This window comes from Stenella coeruleoalba (genome assembly GCF_951394435.1).
Source record: "Stenella coeruleoalba genome assembly, chromosome: 10".
NCBI lineage: Eukaryota > Metazoa > Chordata > Mammalia > Artiodactyla > Delphinidae > Stenella > Stenella coeruleoalba.
This window is the reverse complement of record NC_137156.1, coordinates 53575068-53593351: the sequence shown is the minus strand read 5'-3', so window position 1 is coordinate 53593351 and position 18284 is coordinate 53575068. Positions and strand designations below refer to the sequence as shown.

At 40.0% G+C, this 18284-nt stretch overlaps 1 protein-coding gene across 2 annotated transcripts in view; it reads left to right on the top strand.

The window, feature by feature from the left end:
• The window catches only part of UBP1 (upstream binding protein 1), a 70039-nt gene that overhangs the window by 28420 nt on the left and 23335 nt on the right, over nt 1-18284 (top strand). For both annotated transcript variants that reach the window (XM_079933589.1, XM_079933590.1), the window contains one exon: nt 15166-15242. In XM_079933589.1, coding sequence (XP_079789715.1) covers nt 15166-15242 — 77 coding nt within the window. The remainder of the gene's footprint in view (nt 1-15165; nt 15243-18284) is intronic.

Below are 18284 nucleotides of genomic sequence, written 5' to 3'. Positions count from 1 at the left end.
GAACTTCCATCCCTAAAGTAATGCCTGGTAGAAGAATGAGATAGAACTGCCCAGGATATATGCACCTCTGCTGCATATGGGACGTCTTTACACACATTATTCACATACCTTTTTGTTCCTTTTAAATGTGTCAGCTCGTTACAGTGACTGGTGATTTAAATGTTTTTCTTCATGTAGCGGGGTGAGAGGTAGAGGGCAGCAGTGAGCGGTTGTCATTAGCTGTCTCTGGGGCCAGGCTGCCTGTGTTTAGATCCCATTACACCACTTGCTTGTCCAGGCAATTTCCTTTAATAAAATAACCCCCACCTAAGGTAGCTGAGAATTAAATTGAGTTAATATGTGTAATGCACTTATAAGGTGGCCAGCACATAGGAAGCACAACACTAGGGTTTGCTGCTGTTACTATTATTTATAACTAGATAGCTTTAATGGTTTCTGATTGTACTGGAAAACCAAGTGGTTAGACCTTGGCTGATGTGTTAGTTTCCTATGGCAGATAGATGAGCAATTTTTACAAATGGTTAGAATGCAACCCTGGGACTAGATACCTGTGTAATGACTCAGGATTTTTGCCAGGTTTGTTGGCAAGTATGATTACAATCTTTTTTTTTTTTTTTAATTTATTTTGGCAGCATTGGGTCTTCGTTGCTGTGCGCGGGCTTTCTTTGGTTGCGGCAAGCTGGGCTTTCTTTAGTTGCGGCAAGCTGGGCGGGGCTACTGTTCGTTGTGGTGCAGGGCTTCTGTTGCAGAGCATGGCTTCTAGGAGCGCGGGCTTCAGCAGTTGTGGCTTGTGAGATCTAGAGCGCAGGTTCAGTAGTTGTGGTGCATGGGCTTAGTTGCTCCGAGGTATGTGGGATCTTCCCGGAATGGGGCTCGAACCCATGTCCCCTTCATTGGCAGGCGTATTCTTAACCACTGTGCCACCAGGGAAGTCCCTACAATCTTTTAAATAAGCCTGTAGCAGAGTTTGTTTGTTGTTTGTTTTAATATTTATTTATTTGGCTGCATCGGGTCTTATTTGTGGCATACGAGATCTTTCGTTGCAGCGTGCAGGCTCTCTAGTTGTGGCGCGTGGGCTCTAGAGCGGGCAGGCTTAGTTGCCCTGTGGCATGTGGGATCTTAGTTCCCTGACCAGGGATCAAACTCACGTCCCCTGCATTGGGAGGCGGATTCTTAACAATATTGACCACCAGGGAAGTCCCCCTGTAGCAGAGTTTTGAACTGTAGAAATAACATGTTTGCACTGCTTAGCAACTGTGGCAGGTAGAATAATGGTGCCTCGAAGATGTTCGTATCCTAATCCCCAAAACCTGTGAATATTTTAACCTTATACCAAAAGGCACTTTGCAGGTATGATTTAATTAAGGCTGTTGAGGTGAAGAGATTATCCTGGATTATCCAGGTGGCCCAGTGAAATCACAAGGGTACTTAAAAGTGAAAGAAGGAGGCAGGAGAGGCAGGAGTCAGAGGGAGATTTGAAGATGAAGGAAGACTGCCACAAACTAATGGATGTAGGCTACTTCAAGAAGTAGATAAAGTCAAGGAAGTAGATTTTCCCCTACAGCTTCCAGAAGGAATGCAGCCTGCTGACAGCTTCATTTTAGCCCACTAGACCCGTTCTGGACTTCTGAACTCTAGAACTGTGTGATAATAAATTTGCATAGTTTCAAGCCACTGAGTTTGTGGAAATTTGTTACAGCAGCAATAGGAAACTAACCCATCAACCAAGGCAAATGTGTACTATGTAGATGATCTCCAAAGTGGTGCATAATGAGCTACTGTTGTGTATCAGAGCTGTTTCCATAGTGTGGCTGTCATTTACTCTTAAGATTTTAGACAGAAACACTCTGCATACTATAGTACTTACTGCCTCCTAGCTTATCTCTGAAGGCCCAGTCAAAGCTGGGTCTTGAAATGGGCATCTAATGAACCCTGAGCCCTTGCACACATGAGTGTGTGTGTGTGTGTGTCTGTGTAAATGTGCACATATATGTATATTCAAATATATGGACTGTATACACATGTGTAATGAACATACATGAGGATAAGTGGATTTGTGGAGCATGTGTGTGTATTGGACTGAGAGCTATCCTAGACTGTTACAGGATTTACAATCCTGTCAAATAATAAATGACTATTTAATGAATTTTGGTTGCTTATAAAGGAATCATAATGTAATTTACTTTAAACAGCTTTAGAATGACTTAGTTCTTAATTTTGGCATAGACAAGTTATTCCCAGGAGAAGGTCCCGAATGCTTTGTGCTAGAAACAACATTGACTGACTGGATATTTGTAGCTTTGCACAGAGCAGTGGTCTCCAACGACAGCATGCATTGGGATCACCTAGAAGACTTGTCAAACATGATAGAGTTTCTGAGTCAGTGGGTCTGGAGCGGGGCTGGAGAATTTGTATTTCTGACGAGTTTCCAAGTGATGCCGATGCTGCTGGTCTGGAGACCATGCTTCAACTTTTTATTACTTTGAATATTCAGGCAAATATGTGAGCGTCCCCTCACCACCACTTCTTATAGACAGATTTCCTCAGAGGAGCGTTGACACATAGGTGGGGCTGTAGCTATTCTTAGGCCATAGCTTGGTCACTCCTAGTAGCCTCCCCTTCAAGCTCATTGCTCACCTTCTGCCTCCGGAGCAGCTGTTGCTAAAGAATATTTGCCATTGTGTAATACCATTGTGCAACATAAAGAAAAATAATCTTGTGTAGTCTTAACTTCATCTCAGGTAGAAATTGGAACAAGTACTGATGCTTTAGAGTGTCGGTTTTTGTACTGTTTTGAATGATAGAAGTACAGAGTTTAAAAGCTGTATTTGTGTTTTTCTGGTTATGCCTGGGCAGCTGTCCTTTTCAGCTCTTAGGTAATGAGAAAACTTAAACCTCTAACTTTTCTAAAAATTATTAAATATTTATTTATTTGGCTGCATCGGGTCTTAGTTGCGGCATGCGGGATCTTTCGTTGTGGCGTGTGGGCTCTCTAGTTGTGGTGCGCAGACTCTGGAGCGCACGGACTTAGTTGCCCCACAGCATGTGGGGGTCTTAGTTCCCCGACCAGGGATCGAACCCCATTGCCAGCATTAGAAGGCAGATTCTTAACCACTGGACCACCAGGGAGGTCCCTAAACCTCTAACTTCGTGGAGTAAAAAAACTGTAGTTCCAATGTGGAGCCACAGAAAGGGGAGTAAGCAGTTGCCTATCCCTTTGGGCAGGGATCTGGCTGGAATAGGCTGCCCCTTGTCCAGTAGCCCCAGCTGAATCCATGATGCTTCCCCACCATGATATGAGTGACACGACTTCTTGTTTTCTGGGGTTTTTTTAATAGGAATATCTTACTATTCTGTTTTTTTTTTTTTTTTTTTTTTGCGATACGCGGGCCTCTCACTGTTGTGGCCTCTCCCGTTGCGGAGCACAGGCTCCGGACGCGCAGGCTCAGCGGCCATGGCTCACGGGCCCAGCTGCTCTGCGGCATGTGGGATCTTCCCAGACTGGAGCACGAACCCGTGTCCCCTGCATCAGCAGGCAGACTCTCAACCACTGCGCCACCAGGGAAACCCGCTATTCATTTTTATTTATTTAATTTATTATTACATTTTGGCTGTGTCGGGTCTTCGTTGCTGCGCACAGGCTTTTTCTAGTTGCGGCAAGTGGGGGCTACTCTTTATTGAGGTGCATGGGCTTCTCATTGCAATGGCTTTTCTTGTTGTGGACCACGGGCTGTAGGTGCACAGGCTTCAGTAGTTGCAGCACATGGGCTCAGTAGTTACAGCACACAGGCCTTAGAGCATGCAGCCTTCATTAGTTGCGGCGCACAGGCTCTAGGGCACATGGGCTCAGTAGTTGTGGCTCATGGGCTTAGGTGGTATGTGGGATCTTCCCGGACCAGGGATCAAACCCGTGTCCCTTGCATTGCCAGGCTAATTCTTAACCTCTGTGCCACCAGGGAAGTCCCATGAGTGAGACTTCTGATCTTAAACCGTTGATTTATTCCAGATCAGCTTATTGCTGCTATTAGATCATAAATACCTGTTCATATGGAGGCCAAATTCTACTTGGAGCACCCTGTTAATTAACCAATATTAGCTACCTTGCAAACAAGTTTTAGGTCTAGGAAATAAAGTAGCATGTCTATTGGATTAAAAATACTGTTAAATGATTGACGCTTCAAAAAAGAAAATATATTTTTTGGTAAGTTCGTTTTACACTGTGGCAGATTTCCTTGAGGTTAGCTTTGGTTCTTGTTATAGATTAAAGTTCTGTATTAGGACCTTAGAAATAAATGCTTTGAACTTAACCAAGGTGGTTCTGTCACACCTTGGGCTCCATTTTGCTCTAGAGTCCATCTTACACTCTATATTCAAAGGTAGGTGGGGACATGAACTCATAGCACTTACATTTTTCAATTCTGTCAGTGCTTTTGCTTTTCTAAGCCAAGAAAGGAGTAAACAAATCCAAACATGACAGGTAAATTCAGAAGATAAAGCTAAAAATAGGACTAGTAACTTTTAGAGTATTGCAGTTTGTGTTAACTTTATACTTCGTTGGTAGTGGGACCTTTTTAACATTTCATTTGGAACCTAGACTAACATTTCAGGAAGTTGTTTTATTAGGAGAATTATGGAGGGGGATCAAATAGAAGGAGAAATTGAACCAATAAAAGTCTGGTGGTATATCAATGGATATTGCCATTGAGTAAAACTTGGTAGGGAGGGATTTCTAAATAGTGGGAGACATGGGATAAAACTGAAGAAGGAAGAAAGCTAGGACATATATAGTTTCCAACAGGGAAATCATTTGAAGCATAATAAGTGTTACAGAGCCTTTTTTAAAAACCTGCTTTTGACTTCAGAAGAATAAAAATCTATAGTGCTTTAATACAGGAGCAGCCAAGCCTGAGATCTGTTCGTGGAAACAGATTGAACTTTATATTGAGCACAGAAATATCCTAAGGTTGAAGAGGAAAAATAATACAAAAGAAGATAATACAGAAGAAGATAAAATAATACAAAAGAAGATAAGGCACATTGAGATCTCTTCCTTTGATCTTTTTCAATCCTTAGAATTTTGAGTTTTTGAGGACCACAAGGGAATCCTGGCGAGAGAAGTTCTCCCTCCCTCCTCGTGCATTTGGTCCACCTCCCATCTCACAGACTGCTTTTCTTTGGGTTATTCTCAGATTTATAAATCAACTTGGTAAAATGTATGCAATTGCACTCCTTGATTTTCTCTCTGAGATCTGCTTCTTGTGATCTTCCCCATGTCAGGAAGTTCCTTAGCCAGAAATCTGGAGTAACCCTCAGCTGCTCTTTCTCTCACACTTTAATTAATATACCAGAAAATACATAGGCTCTACCTTCAGAATCTCTCCAGAGTGACAACTGCTTCTTAAACCATCTCCACCTCTACTGTCCATAGATGAGAGTGACTGTTTCCCTTTAGCCACGACATCTCAAACTGAGAGATTCATGCTAATCTGATAGGTGAAAAGCCATTTCAGTATGGCTTTAACTTGCATGTCTCTGATGGAGTTCAAATGTCTGAATGTCTTTTTTTTTTTCCTTGGCCGTGTGTCGCTTCTTGCGGGATCTTATTAGCTCCCTGACCAGGGATATAACCCGGCATCCTGGCAGTGGAAGCATGGCGTCCTAACTGCTGGATCACCAGGGAATTCCCAGACGTCGAATGTCTTTTTCTTTCTTTTTTTTTAAAATAAATTTATTTATTTATTTATTTTTGGCTGCGTTGGGTCTTCGTTGCTGCGCACAGGCCTTCTCTAGTTGTGGCGAGTTGCAGTTGTTACGGAGCTTGGGTTCTAGGTGTGCGGGCTCAGTAGTTGTGGCGCATGGGGTTAGTTGCTCCACGGCATGTGGGATCTTCCCAAATCAGGGCTCGAACCCGTGTCCCTTCCTTGGCAGGTGGATTCTTTAACCACTGTGCCACCAGGGAAGCCCTTGAATGTCTTTTAGTATGTTTAAGAACTGTTGGCTTTCCTTCTTTTGTGTGAAGTACATGTTCATGTCATTTGCTCATTTTCTGCTAGGGTTGTTGGGCATTTGTTAGCAATTTTGTAAGAGTTCTTTTCCTTTGGTACTAGGGAGATTAGCCCTCTGTGACTAATGTGAGGCGCAAATATTCCCCCTCTTGATAATCAGAATCCCTGAGTCAAAAGATGCAGTGTTTAACTTGTTAACAGGTGCAAGCAGACTATCTTTCAGAAACAGTTTATCAGTTTACATTTCCCCACATTTTATGTGCTTATTTCTCCCCCATCTTTACCCACTTGATTTTTTAAATTAATTAAACAGTTTTTTGTTGATCTGATAATCACAAACATTTTGTTAGTTTTTGTGTCCTAAATTCTTGAGGTTGAGTGTAATTTCAGATATGTAATGCTGTATTTATCAATGATATCTATTCATTTGCTTTTAAAAAATCTTTTATTTTTTAACTTTTTAAATTGAAGTATAGTTGATTTACAGTGTGTTAAATACTGCTATACAGTAAAGTGATACAGTTATACAGTTATACACAGACACACGCATATATATATATATATATACACACATTCTTTTTCATATTCTTTTCCGTCATGGTTTATCACAGGATATTGAACGTAGTTCCCTGTGCTATATAGTAGGACCTTGTTGTTTATCCATTCTATATATACTAGTTTATATCTGCTAATCCCAAACTCCCAATCCCTCCCTCTCCCACTCCCGTCCCCCTTGGCAACCACTAGTCTGTTCTCTATGTCCGTGATTCTGTTTCTGTTTCATAGATAGGTTCATTTGTGTCATTTTTTAAAGTCTTTATTGGGGCTTCCCTGGTGGTCCAGTGGCTAAGACTCCATGTTCCCAATGCAAGGGGCCTGGGTTCGATCACTGGTCAGGGAACTAGATCCCACATGCTACAGCTAGGAGTTTGCATGCTCCAACTAAAAGAGCCCACATGCCACTACAAAGACCCAGCAGAGGTCTTATTTTAAAAAAAAAAGTCTTTATTAAATTTATTACAATATTGCTTCTGTTTTATGTTTTGGTTTTTTGGCCGCGAGGCATGTGGGATCCTAGCTCCCTGACCAGGGATTGAACCCACAGCCCCTGCATTGGAAGGCAAAGTCTTAACCACTGGACCACCAGGGAAGTCCCCTGTGTCATATTTTAGATTCCACATGTAAGTGATATCAGATGGTATTTGTTTTTCTCTTTCTGACTGACTTCACTTAGTATGATAATCTCTAGTTGCATCCGTGTTGCTGCAAGTGGCATTGTTTTGTTCTTTTTTATGGCTGAGTAGTATTGTATTTTATCTATTTACCACATCTTCTTTATCAATCTGTTAGTGGACATTTAGGTTGTTTCCACGTCTTGGCTATTATGAATAGTGTTGCTGTGAATATAGGGGTGCCTTTATCTTTTTGAATTATGGTTTTGTCTGGATATATGCCCTGGAGTGGGATTGCTGGATCATATGGTAATTCTATTTTAATTTTCTGATGAATGTCCATACTGTTTACCATAGTGGCTGTACCAGCTTACATTCCCACCAACAGTGTAGGAGGGTTCCCTTTTCTCCACACCCTCTGCAGCATTTGTTATTTGTAGACTTTCTAATGATGGCCATTCTGACCTTTGTGAGGTGGTACCTTATTGTAGTTTTGATTTGCATGTCTCTAATAATTAACTATGTTGAGCATCTTTTCATGTTCCTACTGGCCATCTGTATTTCTTCTTCGGAGGAATATCTCTATAGGTCTGCTGATTTTTCGATTGGGTTGTTTGTAAATTTGGTGTTCAGTTTTATGAGCTATTTGTACATTCTGGAAATTAAGACCCTGTCTGTTGCATTGTTGGCAGATATTTTCTCCCATTCTGTAGGTGGTCTTTTCGTTTTGTTTATGGTTTCCTTTGCTGTGCAAAACGTTGTAAGTTTGATTCGGTCTCATTTATTTTTATTTTTATCTCTGTTGCCTTGGAAGACTGACCTAAGAAATATTGGTATGATTTACGTCAGAGAATATTTTGCCTATGTTCTCTTCTAGGAGTTTTATAGTGTCATGTCTTTTAAGTCTTTAAGCCGTTTGAGTTTATTTTTGCGTACGGTGAGAGGGTGTGTTCTAACTTCATTGATTTACATATGGCTGTCCAATTTCCCCACACCACTTGCTGAAGAGCCTGTCTTTTTTCCATTTTATATTCTTGCCTCCTTTGTCGAAGGTTAATTGACCGTAGGTGTGTGGGTTTATTTCTGGGCTCACTGTTCTGTTCTGTTTGTCTGTATGTCTGCTTTTGTGGCAATACAACACTGTTTGATTACTGTAGCTGTGTAGTAGTGTCTGAAGTCTGGGATGGTTATGCCTCCTGTTTGCTCTTTTTCATCAGGATTGCTTTGGCAATTCTGGATGTTTTATGGTTCCATATCAATTTAGGATTACTTGTTCTAGTTCTGTGAAAAATGTCATGGGTAATTTGATGGGGACTGCATTAAATCTGTAGATTGCTTTGGGTAATATGGCCATTTTAACAATATTCTTCAAATCCAAGAGCATGAGATATCTTTCCATTTCTTTGAATCATCTTCAGTTTCCTTTATTAATGTTTTATAGTTCTCAGCGTATAAGTCTTTCACCTCTTTGGTCAGGTTTATTCATAGGTATTTTATTTTGGGGGTTGCAATTTTAAAAGGTATTTTTTTTTAATGTTCTCTTTCTGACATTTCATTGTTGGTGTAAAGAAATGCAACTGATTTCTGAATGATAATCTTGTATCCTGGTACTTTGCTGAATTCGTTTATTAGATTTAGTAGTTTTTGTGTGGAGTCCTTAGGGTTTTCTATATATAGTATCATGTCATCTGCATATAGTGACAGTTTTACCTCTTCCCTTCCAATTTGGATACCTTATGTTTTGTTTTCTTGTCTGATTGCTGTGGCTAGGACTTCCAATACTATGTTGAATAGGAGTGGTGAGAATGAGCATCCTTGTCTTGTTCCAGATTTTAGCAGGAAGGCTTTCAGCTTTTCACCATTATGTTTGGTAGAAGCCATCTGGTCCTGGACTTTTGTTCATAGGGAGTTTTTTTTTATTACAGATTCTATTTCACTTCTAGTGATCTGTCTGTTCAAATTATCTATTTTTTCTTGATTCAGTTTTTGTGGGCTGTATGTTTCTAGAAACTTTTCCATTTCTTCTAGGTTGTCGAATTTTTGGCATGTAATTATTCATAGTATTCCCTTATGGTGTTTTGTATTTCTGCAGTATCAGTTGTTAAGCCTTCTTTTTCATTTGTTACTTTATCTGGGTTCTCTCTCTTTTCTTCTTGTTGAGCTTGGCCAGCAGTTTGTCAGTCTTGTTTATCCTTTCAAAGAACTGGCTCTTGGTTTTATTGAATTTTTTTTCTATTGTTTTTTATTTTTTTCTTAATTTATTTCCTCTCTGATAGTTATTATTTCCTTCATTCTGCGACTTTAGGTTTTGTTTGTTCTTCTTTTTCTAATTCTTTTAAGTGATAGGTTGTTTGAGATTTTTCTGTTTCTTGAGGAAGGCCTGTATTGCTGTGAACTTCCCTTTAAGAACTGCTTTTGCTGCATCCCATAGATTTTGTATGGTTGTGTTTTCATTGTCATTTGTCTCAAGGTATTTTCTAATTTCCTCTTTGATTTGATCATTGACCTATTGTTTTTTTAGTACCATGTTGTTTTGTCTCCATGTAATCGTGTTTTATTTTTCTCATATCTTTTTCTGTGGTTTACTTCTAGTTTCCTGCCATTGTTGTCAGAAAAGATGCTTAAGATAATTCCTGTACTCTTATTAAATTTGTTGAGGCTTGTTTTGTGCCCTAGTATGTGGTCAGTCCTAGAGAATGTTCCATGTGCACTTGAAAAGAATGTGTATTCTGGATTTTTCGGATGTAATGTCCTGAAAATATCAATTAAGTCTAACTTGTGTCATTTAGGATCTCTGTTGCCTTATTGATTTTCTGTCTAGAAGATATGTTCATTGATGTCAGTGGGATGTTAAATTGTTGTATTGTCAGTTTCTCCCTTTATGTCTGGTTAGTCTTTGTTTTATGTATTTGGGTGTTTCTTTATTAAGTGCCTATATATAAAATCCTCTTCTTGTATTGATTCTTTTATCATTATATAGTGTCCTTTATCTTTCTTTATGGCCTTTATTTTAAAGTCTATTTTTTCTGCTATGGGTATTGTGACCCCCACTCTCTTATCATTTCCGTTTGCATGAAGTATCTTTTTCCATCCCCTTACTTTAAATCTGTGTGTGTCCTTTGCCCTAAAGTGGGTCTCTTGTAGGCAGCACATTGTAGCCTCTTATTTTTTAATCCAGTATGCCACTCTTTGTCTTTTGATTGAAACATTTAGTCCATTGACATTTAAGGTAATTATTGATAGCTATGTATTGGGTTGGCTCAAAAGTTCATTTGCTTTTTTTCTGTAAGCTGGCTTTAGTATTGCTTAGTTATCCTTAACTTCATTTGAAACAATTTTGTTAGACTCTATTGTGACAGCTATCATATCAGTGTGCATTAAAAAAACCATCAAAATTGGTGAATTTTTGTGTAGCTATTTTAATATTGAAGATGGAAGAAAAAAGCAACGTTGCCAGCATATTATGGTTTATCATTTCAAGAAAGGTAAAAACGCAACTGAAACGCAAAAAAAATTTGTAAAGTGTATGGAGAAGGTGCTGTGACTTATTGAACATATCAAAAGTGGTTTGCGAGGTTTCGTGCTGGAGATTTCTTGCTGGACGTTGCTCCACGGCCAGGTAGAGAGATTGAGGTTGATAGCGATCAAATTGAGGTATTCATTGAGAACAATGTTATACCACGCAGCAGATAGTCGACATAAGCAAAATATCCAAATCGAGCATTGAAAATCATTTGCACCAGTTTGGTTATGTTCATCGCTTTGATGTTTGGGTTCCACGTAAGTTAAGCAAAAAAAAAAACTTCTTGACTGATTTCCGTATGCAATTCTCTACTTAAACGTAACACACCTGTTCTGTTTTTAAAACAAAATGTGACAGGCAATGAAAAATGGATGCTGTACAATAATGTGGAATGGAAGAGATCGTGGGGTAAGCGAAATGAACCACCACCACCAACCCCACCAAAGGCGGGTCTTCATCCAAATAGGTGATATTATGTATATGGTGGGATTGAAGGGAGTCCTCTATTATGAGCTCCTTCCAGAAAACCAAACGATTAATTCTAACAAGTACTGCTCCCAGTTAGACCAACTGAAAGCAGCACTTGACAAAAAGAGTCCAGAATTAGTCAACAGAAAACACATAATCTTCCATCAGGATAACACAAGACAGCATGTTTCTTTGATGACCAGACAAGAACTGTTACAGCTTGGCTGGGAAGTTCTGATTCATCTGCCCTATTCACCAGACATTGCACCTTCAGATTTACATTTATTTTGGTCTTTACAAAATTCTCTTCATGGAAAAAATTTCAATTCCCTGGAAGACTATAAAAGGCATCTGGAACAGTTCTTTACTCAAAAAGATAAAAAATTTCACAAAGATGGAATTATGAAGTTTCCTGAAAAATGGCAGAAGGTAGTGGAAGAAAATGGTGAATACATTGTTCAATAAAGTTCTGGGTAAAAATGAAAAACGTATCTTATTTTTACTTAAAAACCAAAGGAACTTTTTGGCCAACCCAATGTTTATTGCCATTTTAAACCTTATTTTCCCATTGATTTTTATTTCTTCTCTGTCCCTTTTTCTTTGTTCTTGTGTGTGTGTGTGCATGTGTGTGTGTTCTGATTATTTTCTTTTGTATTGATATTATACTTATGTTCTCTTATTTTTGTGAATCTGTTCTATGTTTTTGATTTGTGATAACCCTGTTTTTCAAGTATGTTAACCCCTTCCTATATCTACTTGCCTTTGATAGTCATATAGGCTCAAGCACATTTTAGGGAGAACAGATTCTACATTTTCTTCCCTGCCCCGCATTTTACAATTTTTTAAATTAATTAATTATTTATTTTTGGCTGCGTTGGATCTTTGCTGCTGCAGGCAGTCCCTCTCCAGTTGCCACAAGCAGGGGTCACTCCCTGCCGCGGTGCACGGGCTTCCCATTGCAGTGGCCTCTCCCATTGTGGAGCATGGGCTCCAGGTGCACAGGCCACAGCAGTTATGGCACGTGGGCTTAGCAGCTGTGGCTCACAGGCTCCAGAGTGTAGGCTCAGCAGCTGTGGCGCACAGGCCCAGCTGCTCCGCAGCATGTGGGATTCTCCCGGACCAGGGCTTGAACCTGTGCCCCCTGCATTGGCAGGCAGATTCTTAACCACTGCACCACAAGGGAAGCCCCCATTTTACAATTTTGATGTCCTCTTTCACATCTTCATGTTTATCCTTTTGCTGTTCATTGTGGTTATCATCACTTTCACAGAAATTTTTTAATCTTTTTAAATCTGTACTAGCTCATTTAAATGATTTATTTTCCAGTTGTGATTTTCTCTTTCCTATAGATTCTTCATTTCTGTTTAGGGAAGACCTTTCAATATTTCCTTTAGGATGGGTTTAGTATTGCTGTATTCTTTTAGTTTTTGCTTGTCCGAGAAATTCTTTATCCCTCCTCCTATTCTAAATGATAATCTTGCTGGATAGAGTATCCTAGGTTACACATTTTTCCCTCTCAGAACTGAATATATTGGGTTGGCCAGAAAGTTCGTATGGGTTTTGCCATAAGACGGTACGGGGAAACCTGAACGAATTTTTTGGCCAACCCAATATCTTGCCACTCCCTTCTGGCCTGCAACATTTCTGTATAGAAACCAGCTGATAGTCTTATGGGGGTTCCCTTGTAATGAACTCTTGCTGCCTTTAAAATCCTCTCTCTTTAAGTTTTGCTGTTTTTGTTATAATATGTCTTGGTGTAGGTCTGTTTTGGATTTATCTTGTTTGGGACCCTCTGTGCTTCCTGTACCTGGATATCTGTTTCCTTCTTTAGGTTTGGAAACTTTTCAGCCATAATTTCTTCAGATATTTTTTCAGTCCTCTTTTCTCTTTCTTCCTCTTCTGGAATTCCTAGTATGCATAGGTTGGCATGCTTTATATTATCCCATAAGTCTCTTATGTTGCTTTCATTTTTTTTTTTCATTTGGCTTTCTGTCTTGATTGGGTGTTTTCCATTATTTTATCTTCCAGTTGACTTGTTCTTCTTCATTATTCTTTCTGCTATTCATTGTCTTTATCTCAGCTTTCACGTCTGCAAATGAGTTTTCTAATTTTTCTTGGTTCATCTTTATAGTTTCTAGCTGTTTTTTTTTTTTTTTTACAGTAATCTGCATTTCTGTCAATAGCCTTTCTTAATTCCTTCAGTATTTCCATTGCCTCTGTTTTGAAATCGGTGTCTTAGACTGAAGAGGTCTGCTTCATTGTTTGTTCTTTCAGGGTAATTCTGTTGGTCTTTTAACTGGGAGTGGTTCCTCTGCTGATTCATTTTACTTGTGTTTATCTTACTCTGTGAGTTTAGGAGAAAGTTACCTACTTTGGTCTTAGAGGGCTGTTTATGTGGGGGTGTCCCTGTGTAGCTTGTACGTGTTTAATATATTTGGTACGAGGCTGTTTTTAGTATGGATGCCTGTTGCCTCTTTACTCAGTGTGTGCTGGTCATTACCCCCGAGAGGGGCGGGGTGTGTAGATGCCATGGCTGGTGTCTGGTCTGGCAGCGGCTCAGGCACACCCTCGGAGCACGCAGTGGGGGCAGCAGCAGCTCGTGACCACTCCTGGGGTCTGGGAGGGTGGCAGTAGGGGCTCGTGACCACTCCTGGATATTCATTTCCGTTTTTAAAGAAGTTATTGTTTATTCTTTTTCCAGGTTCAGATCCATTGTTAAGTATGCTGCAGATTTAACTTTTTAAAAAATCTCTCTTACCATAAGGGTGTTTTTAGTTTAATCTCTCTCAGTGTGTTGAATGAATTTGACTGTTCCTTAGTGGTGTATACAGCAGTTGTTTTCCTTCACCAACCTTGGAGTGATTTAGTCTTATTTTGGTAACTTATGTTTTGACCCTATGATCTTGTACTCTTTGTATATTTTTGTAAGCCCAGTGGAGTGTGGGCAAGGTATTGGTAGTTTTATTATAAAGAGCCTCAACTTCATGTTACTAGAAGCACTCTTTAATTACTGCTAATTTTCTGCATATCAAATTATGCTGTCATTTTTATTATTTAATGGCAGGTAATCCAAACATCTTTTTTGTGGATTTGGAGCATATTACTAACTCTTGGCAGCAGCAGCTTATTTTCCTAATTAAATAGATTGGTGTGTGAGTTTCTATTCGTGTTTTTTTTATGGACCCTAATTGAGCAGTGACAAGATGTGAGTTGGGTTCATTGGACACAAGGGAGAAAGCTCCAGGATTATAATTTGACCTTAGTTTACACAAAAACCTGTCCACAAATGTTCCTAGTATCATTATTCATAATAGCCAAAAAGTGGAAATAACCCAGATGTCTGTCAACTGTTGAATGAATAAACGAAGTGTGTTGTATGCATTCAGTTGAATAATTTGGCCATAAATAGGAAAGACTGACACATGCTACAACCTGGATGAACCTTGGCAACATTATAAGTGAAAAAGCCAGTCACAAAAGGCCACCTGTTTTGTGATTCCATTTATATCTACTGTCTAAAGCAACCAAATCCCAAGAGAAAGAAAGTAGATTGATGAGTGGTTGTGAGGGGCTGGGGGTGGGTGGATGAGAAGGGACTGCTCACGGGTATGAGTTTTCTTTTTGATGATGAAGGTGCTCTAAAATTAATAGCAGTTTGGGCTGCACAGCTCTGCATTTACTAAAAACTAGTTAATTGTACACTTTAAAAGGGTGAATTTTATGGCATGTAAGTTATACCTCAATAAAGCTGTTATGAAAAATTGGTCTCAGATAATGAGTGTGAGAGGATAATAGGAAAGTAAACTGACTGAGGAACTCTTCAGTCTTCTTTGAGAGTGGAAGGAGGAAAATATGATTTGCAGGGAAGAGAAAGATTAACCTGAGTTTGCTTCTTTAGAATTTAATATTGGGCAGTCGTATGTTTGAGTTGAATTTTTGTTACACAGAGTGATGTTCTTTATATGGATTGTTTTTGATACACAATTTTTAAAAATAGGTCAGTCTTACGAAATTCGCATGCTGGATAATCGGAAAATGGGAGATGTGCCTGAGATCACTGGAAAACTGGTAAAGGTAAGGACCATCTGTTTAAATTCCTAAAAGATACTGCAGTGACTCAAAAAAGTAGCAGTTTTACTGCAAGAGTTTTGTTTTTTGTTGCAGGAGTTATTAAAAATTATTTAATTTCACTTTAAGAAAGTAATGGCTATATTAAAACTCTTTTGAGCTATATTTTGTTTACTCCTCTGTAAAATAGGAATTATAGTAATTACTGAGTGAAGTAAATGTGAAGGCCCTCTGGAAACAAAGCGCCAGAGAAAAGTTAGTTGCAGCTAAAGGAGGGAGAAAAACCCACTACCACAACAAAAACTTTGTTTCTCTTTAAAAGTAGAAGATAGTGTGGAAACTTTCTCTTTCAAAGTAAAAGATAGTGTGGGGGGAAAATATAAGTGTTACTTTGAAACTTTTATTTCACCTCTTAAAATTTCTCTAAGTAAAATTTGATCTCTTCACGCTACTGGTGTATCTGAATGAAGAGTCCGTTATTCCAGGCCTAGGAGGCGCAGCCAACCCATTCCTTTTAGGATGGATGTGCCTTCAGACCCATCCCCGGCCCCTGCAGTGTCATGCAAGGTGGGTCCTTCTAGCCTCTACCTGTCACGCACCACACAGTATCATAAACTCCAGAGCATTACAGGGCAAGGGTTACGGAAGAAGCTTAATTGGGAAAAGGGAAAACTTCATTGTGGCTAACTGTTAGCAAGGGAGAAGCAGGATGAGTTCTCTAGGTCCTTCCATCTTCCTACAGAGAGGCCTTTTGGGGCCCGAGTGCTGCTGGGCCCTCATTGTGGAGAGGCATTCCATTGGAAAGACCCATCCCTTTTCAGACTGGCAAGCATGGGGAAGGCAGCCTGTGGGGGGAGTGGACAGCAGTACTAATGCTAACAAATTAGACTTGTCCAGAAAGCAGCTGCTCAGCACTGGAGGCCTGAGAGTCTTTGGAGTACTCTTCCCACTCCTGGGGGCAGGAAGCTCCCAATCCTGTGAGAGGTTCTAGTCCCCAGTGGATCATTGTCTTGCCAACCTGGAGTAAGCTCCCAGGTTTCTTCTGACTCCTGAGGCTCCCAACATTCTCAGAACAGAAGGAGAGAAGTTATTTACCCATTCTCACGTGTGCCATCTGAACATGGAGTCTGTCATGTCTGTGTTCCATCAATGGGTTTGATCATTTCCCTAAAGGGTGGGTCAGATGGCCTTATTTTTTTTATTCCCTCCTATTGGCTTTCTCACCTGTATTGAACACTAATTAGATTCACCCTTTTAAAAAGGCATCAGCACTGTTCCCAGTGAGCAAGCCCTATTGAATTGGTTATGCTCTGCTGGACTCTAGTGACAAACAGCTATGGTTTGGTCAAGGAGCAACAGCTCTCATTTTTCAGAGTCTAGAAGGCTTAGCAGTGTTGAAGATTCTCTCAGCATGTCTTGCTCCCAGCTCGTCATTCATTGTCAGACAAGTATTGGGCACCCCGGCAAATCTTTGCCAAATTGTACCACACCTGGTTAAAATTCAGCCTAGTAATATATTGTTTAAGGGAAGATGTGAACTCTTGTCATTGTGAAAGTCACAGGGTTACTTTTTAAGGAGTCTTAGTTTCATCTTCCACTTGATAAGCCACATGTCTGATTTTTGGTGGATGTGGCAGAATACATCCAGTTACATCCTGAGAGCTTGCCTGGGATTCAGAGTTACAGTCTGCTACTGCCAGAGACTACAGGATAACTTTCTTAAAGACCACATGCTTCTTCATCTAGAGGATCCCTAAAATACTCTGCAGCCATCTAGAGTTTAATTTCCTGGCCCCATGATCTTTGACTCTGCTATTGAGGGGGGTGGTCTTCGGGATCAAATGCCGCTGATCAGAGGTGCTTTGGAACTTCTTGACCTGCTTAAAATATTCAGTGAAGTGCTTTCTCTGATTGTTCTCTTTCTGTCTTATTGTTAGGGCCCCTTTATCTGTGGCTGATTCTCTAGGTGTATTGTCTCCTTTTAGTCAGAACTTCCAGATAACAGCTTTTCCCCTTCCAGTTTTATTTAAGAGGTTTTCTTTTATATCTTGCCATTTCTTAACTATGGTCCTCCATATTCCTTATTTTACTGTCTTATGTCTTAGTCTGACCTAGAATGGGGTTTAGTAAAGCACTTAAAACTAATACCTGTATTCTCATACTATTTTCATCTGAATTCGTGGATTTGATCTGGTTCTTACTAAATATGGAAGAATCAAAATCATGACATTTTCTGTGCTGCACTTCTGAGAGATCAACCTGCTGGTGACTGTGAACCAGGAGGCACCACTGGCTCAAGCACCATCACTCTGTGAGGGCTTTGCTGCCAGCAGGACTTGTGTGAAGTGGGTGCTGGTGGGGAATTGGGTGTGGATCAGAGTGGCAACTGTGCCTTCATAGACATCCACAGAGGTCCTAATGACTGACTTGGCCTCCTTTTAAACTATTTCAAATTACAGTATTTCTACTTTTAAATGGTTCCCTTCAAAATATTTATCAGCTATGTTTTGGACAGCATTTTGGGGGTGCGGAAGGCAGGGGCACTAAAGATAGTATTGATATGTATCGCTAACAAGTTATTTCCTGCTCAAACCAGCAGAGCGTCTACTGGAAATACGATTATCTTACTGCATCATAGTCTGAGAAACAGTTATTTATAAACATGTCAGAAACACTAATTAGTGCAAATCTGGTATCTGAATCCATTTTGATGACCTGTTATCCTGTTCTTGGAATGGAACAGCAGCTGGCAGCCCAAACCTGTGGGAGGTGAGGGTGGGATGGGTGGAGAGCAGAGAATGGCCTAGAGTTTGTGGCGTTGAGTTAAAGCCTTCCCTAGGAATGAACCTGAGTGTTTGGATGAAGTTTACCTGTGTTTTATCTGTTTTGTTTTGTTTTTCCCTTGCTTACCTCAGATAATCTCACTTGCAGGTTAAATAGTTGAGGATGAATTTTGCATATAGGTTCTCTTTTTGGGGTGGTGGGCAGATTTACCCCCCTGCCCTTGACTTTTGTTTTCTGGGGGGCGGGGCTGTGCCTCACAGCACT